The sequence below is a fragment of the Erpetoichthys calabaricus genome, chromosome 3, assembly GCF_900747795.2.
Source record: "Erpetoichthys calabaricus chromosome 3, fErpCal1.3, whole genome shotgun sequence".
NCBI classification, from domain to species: Eukaryota; Metazoa; Chordata; class Cladistia; order Polypteriformes; family Polypteridae; genus Erpetoichthys; species Erpetoichthys calabaricus.
Genome location: NC_041396.2, coordinates 292,241,265 through 292,265,488, shown reverse-complemented (window position 1 = coordinate 292,265,488; position 24,224 = coordinate 292,241,265). Strand labels below are relative to the sequence as shown.

Genomic DNA, 24,224 nt, shown 5'->3' with positions numbered 1-24,224 from the left:
ACTCCCGTTAGGATGAAGCAATCTGAACCAAAAAAATATGCTCAATACCCTGAAATATGTGAAATTGATTGCATTACATGCGATGCTAGAAGTGTTTTCCGTTTTCTGCTAGCCACATTTCGACACAGCGCTCCATGTTCCTGAATGTATCGACAAGTGGGGGGAATATCAGCAATTTCACGTTGGGTGTTTTCCTTCAAATGTTCCGCAGTGTGAGGCTTGTTCCGATAGACTTTTCCTTTGAGCAGACCCCAAAGGAAGAAGTCTGGTGGTGTCAGATTCGGCGACCTTGGTGACCAAAGACCCTTTGAAATTACCCTGTTGCCAAAGAAGGACTCCGATGCTCCTTGCTGATGTGCGACACGTTGCTCCATCTTGCTGGAAGTAACCTTCCATTAACTCACGATCATCCAGTTGATTCTGACATCGCTTAAACGAATGAAGACGCACTGCTCAGTACTGTACACCAACATCCTGATGAGAAGTCGAGTGACTGAGTGAAGGGGTACGGGCGGTATGCACCCAGAAGTTGCAAATGGAGGTTAAACTTCGCAACGGCTGTGCGGCGCCTACCTCATCGCTCTGACACAGGGACATCCCAGCTTGTTCGAAGCTCCATATACTGAGGAGCACATTGCATGTTGTTTTGTTCAGATTGCTTCATCCTAGCGAGACTTATTACAGAATATTCAGGGCCTGTTTCGAGTGAATCTCCCTGTATATATTAATCTAATGACTAGTTTTGTCCAAATAATCTCGAATACAGTAATCCCTCGCTACTTTGCGGTTCACTTTTCACGGATTCACGACTTCGCGGATTTTATATGCAAGCATATCTAAATATATAACGCGGATTTTTCGCTGCTTCGCAAGTTTCTGCGGACAATGGGTCTTTTTACTTCTGGTACTTGCTTCCTAAGTTGGTTTGCCCAGTTGATTTCATACAAGAGATGCTATTGGCGGATGGCTGAGAAGCTACCCAATCAGAGCACGCAGTTAAGTTCCTGTGTGCTGCTGATTGGCTCAGCGACGGAGTGCTGCATTAACCAGGAAGTCTCATCTCACTCATTCAGCATTAACGTGCTACTGCTTCAGGGGCCGTGTCCAAGCGCCAACAGAAGATGTAAATGATTGCAGAAAAGGTAGAAGTTTTGGATATGTTGAAGGAAGGGAACAGCTACACCGCTGCAGGACACCATCACAGCATCAATGAGTCCACGATTCTTTTTATTTAAAAAGGAGGAAAAGCATATAAGATCTACGGCTGCAGTGTCCTTTAACCAGGGCACAAAACGAGTTGCAAGTAGATGTGATAAGGCAGTAGTCTGGATGGAATCTGCTTTAGGAATCTTTGCAACAAGGTCGACGACGTCATGACCTCCTACAAGCTGCTACGTGTACTTCGCTATAAGTAAGTGTAAACTTATCTACCGATTTCATATTGCTTAGCAGTTGTCCCTGTTATTAATAGAGTAAAGGGTGGGTTGTAAACAATACAGGGAGGGTTTAAAAACGTCCAAATGCACATTAAATAATTAAAAAAATATGGTGTCCCTACTTCGTGGAAATTCAGTTATCGCGGTCGGCCTTGGAACCTATCTCCCGTGATAAGTGAGGGATTACTGTATATCGAATAATTTTCTATATAGAGGTTGAAAATCAAATATCAAACAAAACGCACTAAAGTAACTCCCAACAAGAAGACAAACAAGACAACACTGTTAACAATAAAATATTCAAGTCACAATAACCCTAAAAGTAAAATATGTTATTATTCATTCGTTATGGACTAGTGTTGATCGTTGAAATTTGGTAAAGTGTTTTTTTTGCAGTGAATAAGCTGTGTTCGCCGCTGACCTTGTTCCACGAACATTTTCCTGGAAATTCACTGTGTGGCCAGCTTAGGCAAACATTTTTTTTTTTTGTTTTCCAAGCACCCTATGATGCTTAGCAAATTCAATGTGACATCCCAGAGCAGTAGCAGCCATGCAAAGAACTTTCACACATTCCTACGGTAAGATTGTTGCCGATTTGACCATAGCTTGGTCGCAAACACAAAAGAGGGAAAAATGTCATTTAAGCTACTGAGCAGCACAACCCCTTCCCACTGAATTTTACTTCTCTGTAACTGCACTAGTGTCTTCTACTTGTCGGTGTCTCAACCTTCAGGGGTCTTCAATTACTGGCACATGGGTTATCAGTGCACTTAAAAAGTTAAAGATGGGTCCCGCAAAGGTTGAGAAACATGGCCAGATTTTAATCCAGCATTATTTTTAAAGAAATAAATAAAAAAACTTGCAGCGTTATGAGTACTACCACCAGATATATAACACGCATCCCTGTGTGCTAACAGCAGCAGCAGCAGTGCCACATGGCTAATTATGCATGCATGTGCCCAGCAATCTGTCAAAACAAACCTTAAAGGAGTCATCCTAATCCTAGCCCCCTGACCCCCACCCGTCATCAGAAAACACAGGATACTGCATGAAGTAATAAGAATAAAAGATTTATTAGTTTTTACAAGCCGTTTCTTCTTGATGCAAGGAGAATGTGCGAGGAATCTGCACAGATACATGTAAAGCAAAAAAGACGTTCCCACTGTACTGGAGCCGTGTCATGAAGCAGTGGGACCAGCTTGTCACGTGCTGCGGCTTGGTGGCATGACCAATGAGTATCCAAAGATTGGCCAAAGATTTATCATTTATTTACTTATTGCCAGTTTGTGGGCATTTGTTTTATTTTATTTGTAGTATTCTTTCCGTCCATGTCTTTTGTTTTTTGAGGCATGGTGATGTAGTGGTTAGCACTGCTGCCTCACAGCTCGGATCACATATTTGGCCACAATAATTGGTCCAGTATAATTGGTAGACTTTTTCCAAGCCCTCGGGGACACTTAAAAGTTCAGTTCCTCCTACACCATTCACTTCAATGCATTTTGCGTAGTTCGGCAAAATTCCAGAACATTACTTTGATTTCACCGGACTTGAGGCGAAGTGAACTCTGCGGTGTTCACTCTTCATTATTATGGACTGGTTAGCATAACTTCATGTCAGCAGTCCAACTTCAAATAATACCAAATAATAAGGCTTTTGGGTTCTTGTAGACCTCAGTGTTACAGCGGAGTCACTCTAAATCATTTCGCATTGAGTTTAACCCCTTACACCCTAATGGGTTTTTGCCATCATTGCACCTAAACTACATACCCAAAAATAAACAGCTATTATTCTGCTTATTCAATAAAGGAGCTTCGAATGTCTGAAGGATAATAATACATTTTTCATATAGCATCTTCACCATGCTCAAGGCACTTAGTGAGTATAACACTCCAAATTTTTTAAATAAGGTCTTCACATGAATAAAAACATTTGTTTCACGCCACTTTCAACTAAATAAAGCACAAAAAAAATCCCTCTGGGATAATAAAGTCTACCTAATAAAATTGGATTTTACAGTGCATAACCAAGACATCTTATGATGCGAAATCCTGGAATCAAGTTTTTTTGTAAGATACATCGATATATAGATATAAAAGGCACTATAAGATAGATAGATAGATAGAACTGAAAGACACTATATGATAGATAGATTGATATGAAAGGCACTATATGATAGATAGATAGATAGAACTGAAAGACACTATATGATAGATAGATTGATATGAAAGGCACTATATGATAGATAGATAGATAGAACTGAAAGACACTATATGATAGATAGATTGATATGAAAGGCACTATATGATAGATAGATAGATAGATAGATAGATAGATAGATAGAACTGAAAGGCACTATATGATAGGTAGAATGAACAAGCAATCAGACATTATTTGTCCCCAAGAGGAAATTTGGCAATACAGAGCTTCTATAAGAGGCTGGTGCTTGCACAGCACCTGGAGAAGCAGCAAGTATACCGTTTATAACTACAGTATGTATGTATAATTACGTAGCCATCCAAACCTTTAAAAATAATTTCCTCATCCCCAAAATAAATAATAAGTCCATGAAACACTTTCTATTTACCACTTGACACACAAAGACCTGACATTTTGTACAACAGATTTTGTGCTGCAATTTACATACTGTATCTTCTCATGTGTTCTGTTGCAGTTAGCCCACTGAAGTTTAGTGTGTTTTTATTTATTTTGTTTTTGTTCTTTTTTCTTGCATTTCACGTCTGGAATAAACATAGTACATACATACATACATTTTCATGGCAGGTTCTTCCAGTGTTGGAGACAATGTTTTTCCAAGCAGTCCTGGACAGGACACCCACATACAACTTTACCGTTCACACAGGGGCCAATCAACCTGAACAGCACATTTTTGGCATGCAAGTCGAAAACTGATGTACTTAAAACATGTAGTGGAACAGTGACATTCAATCGATTGGGGAGGGTTCCCCCACACGAAACTGGGAGCAGCAGTGTGACGAGGCACTGTGTGATTCAGTGACATCTGATCAAAGAGCAGCCCCCCATGAAAGTTTGCATGGTGCTGATTCAGTGACATTCGTTCGAGATGATGGGAGGTCCCCACGTGAAAGTGTTAGTGTTGGTGTAGTGTGATACAAAGACATTCCATCAAAGAACGGTGCCTCGTGAAACTGGAAGAGCACTGCTCAGAAGACTAGTGGAGAGCGTGTAGCAGACACCGTCGGGGTACTCTAATTAAACACATGACATTTGAACGGTAAAACTGCACACTGTGACACTTCAGAGTTATACTGAGTAGTACTCACAAATCAAGCATAGCATTGAGCCCTTTAACAAATATATTGTTCTGTGAATGTTATGTGAATTTCCCCTTGGGATTAATAAAGTGAGTGAGTGAATGTGTGAGTGTGTGTGTCTGTCTGTCTCTGTTTCAACAGAGCCAAAAACTGTGATATGAGGTCTTCATATCTGTATCATTAGCATTCTGTAACTTCTTAAACTTTTTGGTTTTTTTTTTTGATGAAGAAGACACTTCCCTAGTACAAACTTCAAGTCTTATTGTGGCTCAGCTGAACTATTCCCGTGCACTGTCACAGAAGCTTATGCATTAAGATGTGACCTGCCGCAAACAATTTATTTTCTGCCGTTTATGCACAGCTGTGACATGTAATATGAATGACCAATCGTAGACAACTATGCATGATTTGAATGCTCTGAACCTCAGCTATGCAGTGGTAATGAGCCTTTCGATGTACGTGGCTCGACTTTGGTGGGATCTTTAATAAAAGCAGGTTCACTCAGCTGTGACTCGGCAAGTATGTGTGCAAATCACATATTTTATTGATGAAAGAGAGTAGATGATAAGGAAATTTAAGATTTTTTTGCTTGATTGATTGATTGACTTGGGGGTTTAATGCAGTGTACAAAAAAAAACTGTGTAATATGGCGGGACACCTCGTGCCTAAGTGGCTGCCAAAGCAATCCATCTTAAATTGAAATGGATGCAAGTCATAGACTTTATGAATTTAGAGTCTAGGCGTATTTGGCGTAAAGCAGCTTAAGAATGTTTGTAAAGTATAAATGATTGAAAATGAAATCGTATTGCAGGAGATGGGTGGCCTCTCGTATCTCTGTAGTCAAACCAATGCAGCGTTCCTGCCACAGAGCATGAAATAATTCTGAGTTAAACTTTCCAGTATTTTGGAACAGATTCACACTTAATTCAGAAGTGGCAATGACGGGAAAACTACAATTTTTGTATTTCCCACTGCTTTGTTATTGCTCTCATCACATTTCAACATGTATGTATTATTTATAACAATGGTGAAGAGCTGGGCTGATAATATGCACATAAATCCGTTTGTTCAACTTAAATTCTTCAGTCTTTCAAAAGTAACCTACTAGATACCTTAGGTTACCGCATAAATGTGCATTAATAATCCATCAAGAATTCTGTGCAACACACCAATGAATTCACTTGGAGCATCTTCTGCTAAAATAAAAACTAAAATGGGCTCTTTGTTTCAGACACTGGAGGCTAAATGAAGAAGTGCGAGAAAATCTTCACACCGTTAGACGCCATTCAGTCTACAGTAACTCTGTTTTAGATTAGATCCTGAGGGGATATTCAGATACATATAGCAGCAGAAACACAAAAAGCAAGAATGCAGACTCACAGGGCAGATAACACATCCAATCAATTTAATAAGTAAATAAATAAATAAAAATAAACCTAACAACTACTTTTGGTAGGAGCATTGAATTACCTGATAGCAGTGGGCAGAAAAGACCCCCAGAGGCTTTTCTTAGCACACCGTACTGGAATGAGCTTGTGGCTAAAAGTGCTTCTAGAGAGGGCGCCTCCTGGACGGGATTTTTCTTGATGGCATCGTTTTTGTCTTGGTACAGTAATATTTTACTCTACTTTCCCCTTTTGTATTATTAATAAGTAGCCTTTGTCAGAATGCCTCAGATCTCACAGACTTAACTGTTTATAAGGTATTATAGTATATAACTTCTCCCCACCTTCCCTTCTACATGTATAACCTCAGGAAATTAGGTGTAGTAAAAGACAAGCAGGAGTTAAGTTAGACTTTAAATAATGTATTATTGATAAAATTCATAAATAATAACAATATGCAAAGTACATTTGAATATTGGCAACCATACAACCTGATAAATGTTGATGTGTAGTTGATGTGTAGTTTCAGGCGGCACACAGACTTGTTAGTTACTTAAAATGTCTCTAGTTAAGGCATCATTTGGGGTCAGCTTTCTTCAGAACAGGCCGCATGCCTGTTTCAATAAGGCTGCCTAGTTGTGCTCCTCATGGCAATGGTGTGTGAGATACTCCTTCATCAGTTGGTAAGAGAGAGAGAGAGAGGGAGGGGTCAAGCAATCTAATTTATAGATTCTCTGTCCAAACCCTACAGCCAATAGGGCATCATGGTTCTTAAAGGCTTCTGATACAAGCCAGTTCCAACAGTCAGACCAGTGGAGGGATAGAAAACCATCATACCTGCCCTCCAAACCATGTGTTAAGGTAAAGCTTGGCAGTTAGGCAGCCTGGCTTTCCTGTGGGGGGGTTGACTGGGAGTCCTGCAGAGAGATATTGGCCAGACTTGTTTGAGACACTTCCCCCAACCCTGTCGTAAAATTACAAAGAGACTCATTCCTAAAAGGGGGAAGGGGTTCTTAAACCATCAAACCATTGTTGTTGTTATCAATAATGTAACACTAATATTACATTGCTTTGTCTATGTTACAAATAAAGACATAAAAAATATTTATCAACTTGTATGCAAAATTTCACACCACAACAGAATCCAATTTTGCCATAAAAAATAGTAATGAAAGGCACTTTAATCGGGCGGCATGGTGGCGCAGTGGTAGCGCTGCTGCCTCACAGTTAGTAGACCCGGGTTTGCTTCCCGGGTCCTCCCTGCGTGGAGTTTGCATGTTCTCCCCGTGTCTGCGTGGGTTTCCTCCGGGCGCTCCAGTTTCCTCCCACAGACATGCAGGTTAGGTGGATTGGTGATTCTAAATTGTCCCTAGTGTGTGATTGGTGTGTGGGTGTGTTTGTGTGTGTCCTGCGGTGTGTTGGCACCCTGCCCGGGATTGGTTCCTGCCTTGTGCCCTGTGTTGGCTGGGATTGGCTCCAGCAGACCCCCCGTGACCCTGTGTTCGGATTCAGTGGGTTGGAAAATGGATGGATGGATGGCACTTTAATCTCTAAGATTGTTTTATTAATGGTGGACAATTCAGTACTTGAAATGCATACATTATTAAGCTTGTTTTATGTCTATAACACATCTTTTAAACTTCACTCAGAATGACTAAAACACAACAGTGGCCATAAGTCTATCACTGTCCCTGCCAGGTTATAGGTGAAATACAAAGCCTGAAGTGATGCTAGGGCTCTGTTGCTGCCTCTGCTGAGCCACAGATATGGCAGTCTGAACTCGGGCCACCACACGTGAAGGAGCTACACTTCAGAATACCTTAGCAAAGGCCAGAAGCTTCCTCAATGCCTGCACTCCTGCTTACATTCAAGGACAGCGCTCAATACCCAGATAGGTTATCTTTGAAAAAGCAGCACAACTGTTCTAACAGAAGCCAAGGGCTTACTTGAAAGCCTTCCCTTACCGAGTTACAGGCATGGCAGTCTGCACTCATGTTGACAACCCTGAAAAAAAGTAACTTAGATTAGATTTAGATATATAGGTATGAAAGGCACTATACGGTAGATCGATAGATATGAAAGGCACTACAGTATACAATAGATAGATAGATATGAAAAGACACTATACGATAGATAGATAGATATGAAAGGCACTATACGATAGGTAGATAGATAGATTGATATGAAAGGCACTATATGATAGATAGATAGACAGACATGAAAGGCACTATAAGATAGATAGATAGGTGTTGGTCAGGGTCGTGGGGTCCAGCGGCTGTGGGGCATCTGTTGGTGAAGAAAGATTCACTGATCTTGACTTTGCTGATGATGCTGTGATCTTCACTGAGTCAATGGAGACTCTGATCAGGGCTCTCGAGAGAATAAGCGAGGTGTCTGAGGGTCCTGGATAAAAACCAAGATTCAGGCCTTTAATGACCTCTTGGTCATGGCCATCAGTGTGTCTGTCTGCAGAGAGAGTGTCGACCTCGTTGAGAGGTTTACTTAACTCTTCCTATGAAGTTAGTAGACGGATTTGGAGAACATGGGGGGGGGGGGGGGGGGTCATGAGGTTGCTGGAAAGGGGTGTGTGGCACTCCTGATATCTCTGCAAAAGGACGAAGGTCCAAGTCTTTAGAGTCCTGGTGCTCCCTGTTTTGCTATATGGTTGCGAGACATGGATGCTATCCAGTGACCTGAGATGAAGAATGGACTCCTTCAGTACTGTGTCTCTTCAGAAAATCTTTGGGTCTCTCTGGTTTGACTTTGTGTTGCTCATGGAGTCCCAAATGAGGCACATTACCTGCATTGTGTGGGAGTATCAGTTACAGCACTATGGCCATGTGGTGTGATTCTCTGAGGGTGATCCAGCTTTCAGGATCCTCATTGTTGAGGACCCGATCAGAAAGACCAGGCCAAAGGGATACCCATGTAACACCTAGCTGTGGCAGATTGATGGCCATTTCCAGAGGGCGGCACTGGACCACGTGTCTGTCTGGGGGGTTGCCAACCAGGATCCAGAGCTGTTTTATCGTGTGGTGGGTGCTGCCTTGTCAGTCCCAGTCCCAATGAGGTACTATGCAGGTATATTTCTGTTGGTATAAAGGAGCCCCCGTTGCATTTCTTGATGCACTTCTGCTGAATGATTTGTTGGCTGAAAGTACTCAGTGTTGGTATGTCACAGACAGGATGTACAGCCTTGTTCATACTAGCACTGTTTTGTTTTAACTCTCTACTACCTCCAGGGAGTCCAGAGTGCATACCGTAGCTGACTGCTATTTTTAACTAGCTTGTTGATTTAGTGGTCTTCTCTTGAGGTGATGTTACCAGCCCAACACACCACACTGGCCATCACAGAGAGAGGATGTCACTTCTCACATTAAAGAACACAGTCTTCTAAGGAAGAAGAGTCTACAAAACCATTCCAACCTGTCATTGATGTGGACCTCCAAATATTGTAGCAGCACACCACCACTACATCCAGGCGTAGAGGCTCTTTGGTGTTGTGAAAGTCAATAACCAGTTTCTTGATTTGGCTGATGTTGAGTTGCCAACTTATTCTTTCAGCACCAAGAAGCAAATTTCTCTACCTGACTCCTCTCCTTTGTCTCATCCCCTCTTATCAATAAACCCCATAAGTTCAGAGTCATCTGAGAATTTCTGCAAGTGACATGACCTGCTTTTATATGTATAGTCTGAGGTATACGGAGTAAAGAGAAAAGGAGACAGGCCTGTTCCTTGTGGTGTCCAGTGTTGCTCACATCCGTATCAGAGACACAGACCTTGAGTCTCACAAACTGCGGTCTGTCCAGCAGATAGTCCAGGACACCACAGGCTCATCATTTTTCTGATATTAAGATGAAGACCATTCTCTTTGTACCAAGAAAACAAGTTATCCTTTGTCTCATCCCCATTATCAACACACCCCATAAGTGCAGAATCATCTGAGAATTGCTGTAAGTGACCTGACCTGCTGTTATATTTATAGACCAAGGTATACGGAGTGAAGAGTAGAGGAGTCCGGGCTTTTCCTTGTGGTGCTCCAGTGTTGCTCACACAGTCCTTGAGTCTCACAAACTGCAGTCTGCCCGACAGAGAGTCCATCATCTGGAACACCTTAGGCTCCTCCATCTATTTGTTTTTACTGATGCTAAGATGAAGACAATTCTCTTTACACTGAAACAAACTTCTCCACCTGACTCCTCTCCTCTGTCTCATTATCATTACACCCTATAAGTAATCACGGTAGCCTAGCAGGAGTGACTCCTATTCTGGACTTTATGAAGCTAGACTCTTGTGTGTGATATAATCAAAATTTTTTATTTCTTAGAAGACAGTTTGTTATCAAGAAAACCAGTGTTGAATTAAAGGTAATGATGGAGATGCATTTTATTGATTCAGTGGCATAACGACCACGGAGTGCACACTTTATATACAGTAATATTGCCTTTTATTCCTAATACGATCCAAATAAACTGTAATAGTAATGCCTTACAGCTTCTCAGGTGGTTTGTTTGCAAATATATTCTTGCATGAAGTTGTAAGGGCAAAAAAAAAATTTCTAGTTAGCACAAGGTGGATAAGGTCAGGTCAGGTTAGGGAGCATGCACTGGTACAACGCATTGCCACACCCACCACATGAAGAAACAGCTTGGGATCCTGATTGGCAACCCCCCCAGGCAGACACACGGTCCAGTCCTATGTTCCGGAAATGACCCTCTATCTGCCGTAGCCAGGTATTACGTGGGTGTCCCCTTGGCCTGGTCCAACCACTCGGGTCCTCAACAATGAGGATCCTGCACACCAGATCACCCTCGGGGAATCATGCCACATGGCCGTAGTGCTGTAACTGATGCTACCTCAAAGTGCAAGTAATGTGCCTCATTTGGGACCCTGTGAGCAACACAAAGTCAGATCAGTTGTATCCAAGGATTCTCTGAAGAGACACCGTACCAAAGGTGTCCAGTCTTCGTCTCAGGTCACTGGATAGCGTCCATGTCTCGCAACCATATAGCAAGACAAGAAGCACCAGGACTCTAAAGACTTGGACCTTCATCCTTTTGCAGAGGTATTTGGAGCACCACACACCCCCGGCCAGCAACCTCATGACCCGCCCCATGCTCTCCCAATCCGTCTACTGACTTCATAGGAAGAGTCACCAGAGACATGAATGCCAGTGTTGAGCTAAATAAACAAACAACTTAAAAAATGATGTTCTACATAAGTACTTGTTTGTTCAGCACCAGGAACAAGGAATAAAGATTATTATAAGCTGGATCACGAAATAAAATAAGATTACGTTCAAAAATGGGTCACTACCGAGAAGTAAAATAAATCAAAATCCCCAAAGCCTGAACAGCAACACAAACTCAATGTGAGGAGAGAGAGAGAGGAATATTTATGAGAACCAAATAGGCAAAAAACAAAACCTAAAAAATGTTTATCGAGTTTTATCGAAATCATGGACGAGGAGAAGAACGTCATGCCGGTTTTTAACATGTGACACTAAAAACATCAGACATTGTACCGCCTGTGACCATGTCCCTGGCAACCGGGATGCTTCCTAGAAACAGACTCCAACAAAAATAGTGGCACAGAATGATGATGGTAAAATAATTATACAAACATTTCACCTGAGAAAGAAAAAGGATCAAACCCAGCCAGAAATGTTTTATAAGAACTTAACTAAGATTCCCACGTAAGGTTTCTTCATGGGACCTTGGAATAACAAGAAACGAATTCAATATGGAGACAATTCAGACCAGTAGGGGTCTGTGCTTCTTTGAAACAGGAGCCTCAGACTGCTGGCTTGTGTTCCATGAAGCGGACACAAGTGTCTTTGGTGGCTTTTTCAAATTTAGTGCAGTTCTTGTCAATAATGGGTGAGAGTCAAGATGCAGCGTAATGTTTTGTGAATGATACATTCACGACACTGATCTCCTATGGCTATCTTTAAGGAAGTGTACGGTCCTCGATTTTTCTGAATGTCAAACATATCGACATTATGATTGTGTGCTTGGCAATGAGTGCCAATACTGCAAACAACGTGGTTACACCAAAGGTGAAAAGCAGCCAAATTAGCGACGATGGCATTAAAAGCCAAGCCACAAAATAGTAATGCAATGATGCTGCCATCAAAATGGTAAGAATTAATAACGATGGGAAAAATAAATCAAGCCTACACTAAAAATGTATACAAATTCTTGAGGTCAAAAGCTTTAGATGCGTTAACTTTTCTTCTAACAACAGAACACATTCTTGGTCTCCTTAAATATGTTAGCTGTACCAATATACTCATTCCTGCTCTCATCTTAGCTCAGTCTCTCCATTCGGTTTCAGCTTGTGAAGATATCGTATTCTCGGAACTTTGCCACCAATGTTTGACCACAATTTCCTTCTCCTTGTTTTGTAGCTGCATCCATCCTGAGGCGGCAGAAGTCGTTGGGCCGGAAGAGTGTCCGTTTTGATGCTGTGACGGTGTACTACTTCTCTCGCCGGCAAGGATTCACCAGTGTGCCCAGCCAAGGGGGAAGCTCTCTTGGCATGGCTCGTCACCATAGTGCTATTCGCCGATACACCCTGGGAGAATTTGCACGAGAACAAGAGAGCAGCCACAGGCAGGTTCTGCGAGAGCATCTACGAGAGGAGAAACTCAATGCCCGGAAGATGAAGGTGCGTAGGGGGGGGCAGGCAAATGGATGATTAGGTGGCCATCACGTGTTGTCTTTCAGTTTATATCTTTTGACGTCTTCCATTCCCAAAGACATGCGCCTTTTCTTCCTACCTTTGCTAGGGTCTGGAGCTGTTTGATGCTGTTTTGGACATCTTTTTGTTATATTTATATGGTAATTATTATCACATGCACTATATAAATTAAATATATTTTTACTATTATTATTATTTACAGAGGATGGTGAAATTCCTTCTTGTATGTGTTAAATTAACTTATTTAGAGTGGATCCAGAAAAGTATTCAGAGCCCTTCTGTTTCAAATATTAAATCTGCCATTTTTGCCAATCAATCTACATTCAATAAACCATAATGGCACAGTGAAAAAACTCTTTTCAGAAAGGTCTGCAAATTTATTAATAATCAAAAATTGAAATCTCATTTTTTGCTTTACTATTGAATTATTTATTTGCAACACAAACACAGACTTAATCAGTTTTAACACGAAAAGAAAGAAGAGAAGAAGCAGGCTGCTAGAAGAGCTCCTCAGGAAGCAGCAAGCGCATCAACCTCTGAGCAAACGAATGCTAAACGCACAAAGAAAGAAGATGAAAACTAGGAATGCTCAAGTCAAGTGGATTCACTGCACGTTATCAGGCAGTCTGACATTACTGTCTAGTAATAATAATAATAATAACTTGGGGGATCCGCCCCCTGCTTGCTTCCCTCACCAACCCCCAGGGGCAGACGCTGGACATCCGCTATCTTGCGGCTGAGCCACTCGAAGGGCGTCGGGCGCTCCTCCATTAGAGAAAGCGATTGTATTTAAAGAGATGATATATAGAAGAGTATGCCGGCTGTGGGAGGAAGACGGTTTGATCCTTAGTCACAACAAATAGAAAATCAGTTGCTTGAGTATTTCACTACAACTGTCTATTTTAAATGCCAATGAATAATAAAACGTAGTAAAAAGCAGAAGTAAAAAAGTAAAAGTAATAAAAAGAAAATACAAAATTAGATGACATTAACGCCTTATCAAAAACAATATTGTGAATTAGTTTTAATTTACATGCTATAAACGTTGTGTTTTTTGCATTTCTGTTCTCATATTGTTCAGGATGTTTTTCTCTTTCTCGTTTATTGGACGATTCTCTTTGTTCTTGATTTTTATTACAGTATATGCAGTTCTTTTTTGTTCATTTTTTTTTTTTTTTTTTTTGAAGTTCAGTATCCACTCTTGCCACTGTTTTCTGTCGTGATTTAAATTTCTACATTGTTGAATAGATAATTTGCTTTTCTGCCTTACCATTATGAGCGGCTGCGCCTAAGGGTGAGTTAGCAGCACTGAGAGTGTCACAGGGTGGGATGGAGAGACGATGTGCGCAGCGGGAGCGATGATTGGGTGAGCGGTCAAAGCTGAATGACATGGACACGATGGAAAACTTTTTTAATATAATAGAGAAATAAGGTTGCTTTCCACAGATTAATCAACAAAAACAAAGGGTGTTGTACCGTGTTAGCCATTATGGATGTAGTGAGAAGTCAAGCAAAATAGCACCTTTTATTGGCTAACTAAAAATATTACAATATACAGGCTTTCGAGGCAACTCAGGCCCCTTCTTCAGGCAAGATGTAGAACATTGCCTGAAGAAGGGGGGCCTGAGTTGCCTCGAAAACCTGCATGTTGTAATCTGTGTAGATAGCCAATGAAAGGGGTCATTTTACTTGACTTCTCACTTCAACAATAACGATATACCATAGTTACTTGGATATTTTCATTAATCAATATTACAGTAATTTCTAATAAATATCAGTATACTAAATAAAACATCAACCTGGGTATTGTTGAGCAAAGTTTAAACACTAAAGTGCAAAACAAATCTTCACTCTTACCAGAAACAAATTCATATTTTTTTCTAATTAAAAGATTTATACATAAAGATGGCAAGAGAACAACCCGATCTAATTTATATACAGTCATATGAAAAAGTTTGGGAACCCCTCTCAGCCTGCATAATAATTTACTCTACTTTCAACTAAAAAGATAACAGTGGTATGTCTTTCATTTCCTAGGATCATCTGAGTACTGCGGTGTTTTCAGAACAAAGATTTTCAGTGAAGCAGTATTTAGTTGTATGAAATTAAATCAAATGTGAAAAACTGGCTGTGCACAAATGTGGGTCCCCTTGTAATTTTGCTGATTTGAATGCCTGTCACTGCTCAGTGCTGATTACTGGCAACACAAAATTGGTTGGATGAGCTCGTTACGCCTTGAACTTCATAGACAGGTGTGTCCAATCATGAGATATAAAGGGATTTAAGGTGGTCAGTTGCAAGTTGTGCTTCCCTTTGACTCTCCTCTGAAGAGTGACAGCATGGGATCCTCAAAGCAACTCTCCAAAGATCTGAAAACAAAGATTGTTCAGTCTCATGGTTTAGGGGAAGGCTACAAAAAGACATCTCAGAGGTTTAAACTGTCAGTTTCAACTGTAAGGAATGTGATCAGGAAATGGAAGGCCACAGGCACAGTTGCTGTTAAACCCAGCAGGTCTGGCAGGCCAAGAAAAATACAGGAGCGGCATATGCGCAGGATTGTGAGAATGGTTACAGACAACCCACAGATCACCTCCAAAGACCTGCAAGAACATCTTGTTGCAGATGGTGTATCTGTACATCGTTCTACAATTCAGCGCAATGTGCACAAAGAACATCTGTATGGCAGTGTGATGAGAAAGAAGCCCTTTCTGCACTCACGCCACAAACAGAGTCGCTTGTTGTATGCAATGCTCATTTAGACAAGCCAGATTCATTTTGGAACAAAGTGCTTTGGACTGATGAGACACACATTGAGTTATTTGGTCATAACAAAAAGCGCTTTGCATGGCGGAAGAAGAACAGCACATTCCAAGTAAAACACCTGCTACCTACTGTCAAATTTAGTGGAGGTTCCATCATGCTGTGTGGCTAGTTCAGGGACTGGGGCCCTTGTTAAAGTCGAGGGTCGGATGAATTCAATCCAATATCAACAAATTCTTCAGGACAATGTTCAAGCATCAGTCACAAAGTTGAAGTTACGCAGGGGTTGGATATTCCAACAACACAATGACCCAAAACACAGTTCGAAATCTACAAAGACATTCATGCGGAGGGAGAAGTGCAATGTTCTGGAATGGCCGTCACAGTCCCCTGACTGGAATATCATCGAAAATCTATGGGATGATTTGAAGCAGGCTGTCCATGCTTAGCAGCCATCAAATTGAACTGAAGTGGAGAGATGGAAGATGTATGGAAGAATGGTCAAAAATACCTCCATCCAGAATCCAGACACTCATCAAAGGCTATAGGAGGACAGCGTCTAGAGGCTGTTTATATTTGTTAAAGGAGGCTCAACTAAGTATCGATGTCATATCTCTGTTGCGTTCCCCAAATTTATGCACCTGTCTAATTTTGTTAGGATGCATATTTTCTGTTAATCCAATAAACTTAATGTCACTGCTGAAATCCTACTGTTTCCATAAGGCATGTCATATATTAAAAGGAAGCTCAGCCAATGAGAAACAAAAATCCAAAGAATTAAGAGGGGTTCCCAAACTTTTTCATATGACTGTATATATAAAAATAAATATATATACAATGTATACATTTCACTTGGCATGTGTACACAGCAACACATTAATAAGCAGCAGGGGTGGACTGGCCATTAGGGCATTTGGGCAATGCCCGGTGGGCCGCGGACTCTGGTCTGGTCATGGGACGGCCGTTTCATGAAATAAATTTTATGTACTGGTTACTGTTTGACATTAAACTTAATTTTCTAAACTACTAAACATTATCTGTCCGGTACTGTGATTTATATAGTCCTATATAATATACCGTATTACGTCATCAAGTTGTTTTAGTTGTCTGTACAAAACTTTGCAGCGAAAAATTTGGTCAAAACTGCCTTTTGCAGATTTCGATACAGCTACATTTCAGTTAGCATATACATTATTGCAATTTATTTTATCTCATATCTAGTATTTAAATTCTTTGGTACTAATAATTAGTTTAGATTATGTATTATGCATTTTATTGCTCTCTGGTCTTCGGCGTGAGTAATAATTAGTGGTTTTCAGCTGCGATTATTAGTATAATGAAATAAAGTTATAAAGCACAGAATAGGAATTTTTCATATTAGGACATTTATAGTTTATCATGAAGTTAATGGAACATTTCAATCATGTGAGGATTTCTTGATAACCTCAGTTATAATTTATTCTATTTTAAATGAACAGTTTAATTATCGTTTTGAAAATAATTGTTTCATACCTGTAATCACTTACTTTGCTTTAGGCTGCCTAACCGCCTTATGGGTAATTATTTGGCATTGAATTAAGTAAAGGTCTATTAATTTTATTTTTAAGCACGTCGTCAAATTTTAAGTTGTGTCTAAACAACAGTGTACAGTTTAAGTTTGGCAACAGTTTTGATATACTGTAATTCATATCATAGGCTCATAGCAAGTAGCGAGCCGTGTACTCATTGCAAATTTTAAGAAAATTCCAGTGAATAATGGGCCGATGTCGTCACCTCACTTGTTGAAGTTTTTGAGACCCACTCCACTCCTGTTAAGCAGAAACAGTTTGATGTTATTCAGTTCAGTGAAAAGATACAAAAATGAATAAAACAGTCCACTGCAGTTTCGGTTGATTAAGGATGTAGATGGAGTTCTTGATTCCTGAATGTGATGACTTTCTTATGAATTAGGGTGGCTTATGCTAATTTCATACAATTTTTTTTTTTGTATGATGTACCCAGTGGTGTTGTGACAATGTCAGCTTTCCTCATTTTCTTTCCTGCTCCCTCTCTGTTTCTCTCTCATAGTTAACCAAGAATGGCACCGTGGAGTCTGCCGAGGCAGAAGGCCTTACTGTGGAGGATGTGTCTGATGAGGACATTGACGTGGACAGTGTGGACGTGGACGACTACTTTTTCCTGCAGCCCCTGCCCACCAAACGGCGACGTGCTTTACTGCGAGCCTCTGGCATTTCCCGGATCGATGGCGAAGAAAAGACCGAGCTGCGAGCTATCCGCCTCTCGCGTGAGGAGTGTGGTTGCGATTGCCGCTTTTACTGCGATCCACAAAGCTGCGGTTGCAGTCAGGCTGGCATCAAGTGCCAGGTAGACTCTTTGAAAAAGATGGTGACTGCGTGGGTGGATTTGTGGGGTGTATCTTGCTTGTTTTATGTATTTTCAATATCAAACTCACTGTCTTCCTTCCTTCAGGTGGACCGAATGTCATTCCCCTGTGGCTGTTCCCGGGATGGCTGCCGGAATGCCGCTGGTCGTATCGAGTTCAACCCTGTTCGCGTGAGGACGCACTACCTACATACTATTATGAAGCTGGAACTGGAGAAGAATAGGCAACTGGCAACCTCTGCGGCAGAAGTGACCATTGCTGCTACCGCTGCTTCTTCATCTCACGCTTCACCACAGACTGATGTTGCTGAAATGGTGACCTCAGGGGTTGATGCTGATGAACTTCCATCAAGTCCACAGTCGGAGCTGCCTCAGGACTTGGGCAAGGAGTACTCTTTACAACGGGATGGCTATGGGACTGACAGCTTTGACATGGAGAACGAAACTGCGGTGCTCCATCTTCAAAGTGCGGAGGAGTTTGACCGCCGAAGGGTTGAGGAAGAAGGCCAGGCAGGAGACATGTCAGCGTCCAATGGCTTAGGCGTATGCCTTCTTGAAGGACCCGGGTCGCCTGATGGCACGCAGGAAGTCATCAGTGAGGCTGATACCACAGAGACTGAATTAGGAGCTCCAGTTATCATCCAAGGAGAGCTGCCCCCTGGGGCGTCAGTGCTGTGTTTTACGGAAAACTTGAATGGGTCCACCCAGGTGCTGGGAGAGCATCCCCAAGATTACTTGAAAGATACCTCGGTTCTCTTTTATCAGATCGACCAAGGCACAGTTCTTGGCTTTGAAGGCGGACCACTAGACGCAGGCTTGCCTGCTGGATACACCAAGGCTGAGGGTGCAGAAGGTGAGACAGCGGTGGTGGTCCACTGTGGGTCACCCACAGTGGAGCTGGAAGGGAACTCCTCACTAGAAATGTATGCTCCTTTGGACAGCTGCTTAAGCGTCGACATGGGCGCCTTACCCAATGGGAGTATTGCATCTGATGAAGACCACTCAGAGCTGCTAAGTAACACGCTGGAGTCTTCGTCATGCTGCCAAGACCTGCCTTCAAAGAGCACTCACATTCTGGTCGGCTCAGAAGAGGACAGAGCCCCGTCCCCCACTGACATTTAAAGTTCATATTTTGCAGAAAATTTGCACAGTAGCCTAAAAAAAGCTTGTTGCCTAATAATAATAATAATAATGATAAGATGAAGAATGGTAATAATAATAATAATAATATTTATTATAGATGGGTTTTTATCTTAAAGAGAAAAATTCAGACTAGTAATATTTCAAACGAAGAAATCCTCCGTGCCAGTTCAGTGGCTTGTTGTTTCAGTCAAAGCTTCGGACATTTTACATTTCCAGTGAGAAAGTGAGACAAACTCGCTTTATTTTAGCGCTCTGTGATTGGAGCCATTTGTGAGTGTGCGTGTGTGTGCGTGCGTGTGTGTAAACGTGAGGCAGCATGTTGGGAGCAATCCAAAGATGTGCTAAATTTTAAACTTTGGCTCATATCCATCATGGAGTATTTCGACATTGGCAGACATCAATGGTCTGGGTCGGAGTTTGTTTCAGTTACGTCAAATTAAATTCAGTTTATTTCAAGTCAGTTCAATTTAGTTTATTTCAGTTGACTTCTGCTTAACTCAAGTGCGATTCAGTTTAGTCTAAAGCAGTTTTATTCAGTTTAACTCGGTGTAATCTGCTGCCATCCAAGTCACTTCTGTTTTTCACTCAGCTGTCCATTCATTACTGAACAGCTCTGTTCAGGTAATTCATTTTCATTTTTCTTCCCTTCAGTTACATTCATTTAATTTCAATTTACCTCAATTCCATTCTGTTTAAATCAATTCTGTTTAAGTTCATGGAGGAATGTCTCAGACACAATCAATAAATAAATAAATAAATACACAAATTAATAAGTTTATTGTGAAATGAGGCAATAATATATGTGAGCATAAATTATGAAATGTGTCATAAATTGTTTTTTTTTGCTTATTTCCTTATGTACCAGCTGTGCTCCATGTCTTAAGGGAGTTGAAATCGAAGTAATCAACATAGACCTCAGCGTTAACGCTTGAAGTGAACCAGCTATTGAAATGTATTTTATAATGCATGTAGTAACAAAATGCATTGCATTTGTCATTCGAACAGATGGCACCTCATAACATTTGTAGGAATAAAATGCATTGTATTTGTTTTTCTAACAGATGGTGCATCACAAACATCTCTAGTAATCAAATCCATTGCATTTGTCATTCTAACAGATACACATCACAATCATTTGTAGGAGTAAAATGCATTGCTTTTGTCATTCCAACAGATGGTGCCTCACAGGCATCTGTAGTAATAAAATGCATTGCATTTGTCATTTCAACAGATGGCACCTTATAACATTTGTAGGAATAAAATGCATTGTATTTGTTTTTCTAACAGATGGTGCATCACAAACATCTCTAGTAATCAAATCCATTGCATTTGTCATTCTAACAGATACACATCACAATCATTTGTAGCAGTAAAATGCATTGCTTTTGTCATTCCAACAGATGGTGCCTCACAGGCATCTGTAGTAATAAAATGCATTGCATTTGTCCTTCTGACAGATGGCACATCACAAACATCTATCGTAATCAAATGCAGTGTGTTTTTCTTTACTTTTTAAAATTTTCTTTATTTTATTTAAGAAAAATAACCACTCATACAGTCAAGTCAAACTTATACAACAAATGACTTCATATTCAAACTAGAAAAACAAGAAGAAAAGAAAAAAAAAATCAAAAAGTTAAAAAAAAAAAAGCAGGAACAAAAAGAGACAAAGCATTTGTCTTTCTAACATGATGCATCACAAATATTTGTAGTAATAAAATGAACTGCATTTTTCATTTCAACAGATGGCACATCACAGACATTTGTAGTAATAAAATGCATTATTTGTCTTTCTAACAGATGGTGCATCACAAATATTACTACAGTACAGACACATAGCAACAAATTCACAAACTTTTGTCCTTTTATTAAGGTTGATGTATTTATTATTTCTTTATTTATTTTGTTTCAGTGACAACACATAAATTAACAATGTATATCTCGTCAAAAATTTAATCAATACATGCAATGTGCTTCAAAGCGGAAACTGTCCTTTACACTGGTCAAAGGTAAGAGGGCGGGCTCTAGCGAGTACTGCATTTTAATTGGTGAATCATCTGTAGGTTCACATAAATCATTGGCCATCCATCAAGTGCTACATTGATAGGCAGACACCACATGTCAGATTCAGACTCTGGAGTGAATTTGGGGGCTTCTTGAATTAAAGTAGCTGCTTTGCGCAGTAATTCTGGCCAACATTTTCTTGCACTTGCGTCTTCATGGCTTTGAGCATGCACTGTGCTGGCCTTGCGAATCCTGTGGCTTATAGTTGTGTGGGAGTGTCGACTCTACCGACAATTCACCAATCAAAATACAATATTTGCTAGAGCCCACCCTGTCATCTTGGACAGATGAAAATGGCAGGCATAGTGGCTAAGGCTTTATACTTCAAACCCTGAAGTTGTGGGTTCAGATCCTGCTGCTGACCCTGTGTGACCACAAGCAAGTCACTTCATCTGTCTGTGCTCCAATTAGAACAAAACAAAAGAAATGTAACTAATTCTAGTTTCCTTGGCTAATGGTATGAACTAAATAAGTACATGTGAATGAATATTTTAAGGGTCATGTCATGTTATGTGTGGTGTCAGTGCAATAAATAAATGAAGAAATAAGTAAATACATACATAAAGAAATAAGCAACAAAAAGATTTCATGACACATTTAATTATGCTGACATCTCATTGTGTTTCCATTTATTGTCACATTTCATGATATGATTATTTATTTGCATATTTATTTCATTTATTCAGAAATATTCCTCCATATAGATTAATTAATTTTAATTTAATTAAACTCATAGATTCAATAAGAGTACTTTCAGTACAGTTTGAACTGATTCACTCTTTTTAAATTGATTCAGCTAAGTTTAACTAAACCCAATTGTTTTGTTTTACATTCTGTTTAATTCAAGTCACTGCAGTCTAGTTGATGTTTTACTCACTTTAAATCTTTTTATCTTTTCTATATTCAGTTCATTTCAGGTTAACGTCACTCTGTACCATTTAACTAAATTCAGTTCAGTTTAGCCTGGTATTTTACTCGGCTCACCTCAGTTGAACTTGTATAAAATCGCTCTCGTGGTTTCATTTGATTCTGTTATTTTCAAATAATTTAATGAAACTTAACTTGTTTGATTTCCATTTTATTAAAGTAGAATCAGGGTGGCACAGTGAATAGAACTACTGCCTTATGGATCCAGTTGCCTCGCTTTTGGTCCTGTGCCCACTCACCATCCATGTGGGCTTTGCATGTTCTTCCAGGGTCTCTGTAGGCTTTTCCCCACACAACAAGTACAGAATACATTAACTAAATATGATGAGCGGGCCCTCCCATGGACTGGCACCCCCCTTAAAGGGTTGTTTCACATCTTGTGCTCAGTGCTACTGGGATAGGCTCTGACCCCCCAGGGACCCTCATTTGATCTATCTTAAGTAAGTACATGTATGTAAGAAAATCTTTCAGTCAAGTCAATTAAGTTTAAGTTGATTCAATTAAGATCAGCTTCAAGTAACTTTCTTAAAATCAGTTAAATCAATGTATTGCAATTTAACTTAATTCACTTCCTTTAAGTAAATCAATTAAGCTAACCTTGATTAAATTTACTTAATTTAAGCCAAGCTCAATTCCATGTCCTGAAAAATGTATTATGTTCATTTTCAGTTGACAGGGATTCAGATCTTTGCGACTCAATTCACTCCAGTTCAGCGTAATTCAGTTCAGCGTGAGTCTGAATAACCTCATTCAGACTCAATTCATGCAATGCATTTCAATTTTGTTACATTCAACATAAATTGTTACACATTTAACTTCATTAGCGTCAGTCTCATTCTATTCAGTTCAGTTTAACTTGGCACTCAATTCACGCCACTTTAGGTCGATCATTTTAGCTTGGTTCACTTCAGAATGACTTAGTTTAATTGACTTTAATTCAACTGACTCCAGCTCAGCTTGATTCACTTCAGTTTAACTTGCCTGTTTTTAGGTGATCTTTTTTTTTAGTTCAGTTTCATTCTGTTTAGTTACTTTGATTCAGTTATTTTTGACTAATTCTGATTGATTTAACTTAGTTAACATCCACCACTTTCTATTCCCTTGAGGATGACTTGGTTTAATTCACTTTAATTCAGTTTATTCAGTTCAACTTGATTCAGGTCAGTTTAACTTGGCTGTTTTCAAGGTTCTCTTGGTTAAATTCAGTTTCATTATTTGGATTCCGTTATTTTCGACTAATTTAACTTATTTAAGCTTAGTCCTATTCGATTCCGATTGATTTGACTTGTATAATGTGAGTCGCATTCTATTTAGTTCAGCTTAACTCTACTCTCTTTAGGTGATTTGATTTAATTCAGTTTCATTCTTTGATTCTGCTCTTTTTGACTATCCGATTGATTTAATTTGGTTACAATCAGCCACATTCTATTCGCTTGAGGATTACTTGGTTAAATTGAATTCACGTCACCTTAGGTCAGTTATTTTAGCTCAGTTCACTTCAGGTGATCTTGGTTGAATTCACTTTAATTCAGTTTACTCCAGTTAAACTTGATCCAGTTCAGTTTAACTCTGTTTCCTTCAGGTTTAATTCAGTTTCGTTCACTTCAGTTAATTTTATTCTGTTATTTTTGACTAACTTGTTTAAATTTAGTCATATTTAAGTTCGATTGATGTAACTGGGTTAACGTCAGTCCTGTTTGATTCAATTCAGTTTAACTCTGTTCCCTTCAGGTGATCTTAATTTAATTTAATTTAGTTTTGTTTTCTTCAGTTATGTTGATTCTGGTATTTTTGACTAAATTGTTCATATTTAGTCATATTTAATTCTGACTGATATAACAGTTTTAAGGACAGTTCTATTTGATTCAATTCAGTTTTAACTTGCTCTAGTTAACTTCAGTTGATCAAGTTTTTCTTAGTTGCATGTACTTTTACTGAATTCAGTTCATTTTAACTTTCCTCAATTTGAATTCAGTTCAGATTTACTCAATTCCGTTGAGTTGAGCTCAATCAGTGACATTTGAATTGGACTAAATTCAAATGAAATTCAGTTTAAATAGAGTCGAAACCCGTTTTTTCTTCGTTTGCTTCAGTTTAATTTGGGCGAATTCCATTTCATTCAGTGCAGTTGG

General features: G+C 39.8%; 1 protein-coding gene across 1 annotated transcript in view; it reads left to right on the top strand.

The window, feature by feature from the left end:
* csrnp2 (cysteine-serine-rich nuclear protein 2) overlaps window positions 1-23,840 on the top strand; it is a 70,758-nt gene extending 46,918 nt beyond the window's left edge. Inside the window, exons 3-5 of the mRNA XM_028798529.2 lie at window positions 12,524-12,783; window positions 17,644-17,940; window positions 18,046-23,840. Of these exons, the coding sequence (XP_028654362.1) occupies window positions 12,524-12,783; window positions 17,644-17,940; window positions 18,046-19,080 (1,592 nt within the window). The 3' untranslated portion in view covers window positions 19,081-23,840. The remainder of the gene's footprint in view (window positions 1-12,523; window positions 12,784-17,643; window positions 17,941-18,045) is intronic.
* Window positions 23,841-24,224: the final 384 nt, after the last annotated feature.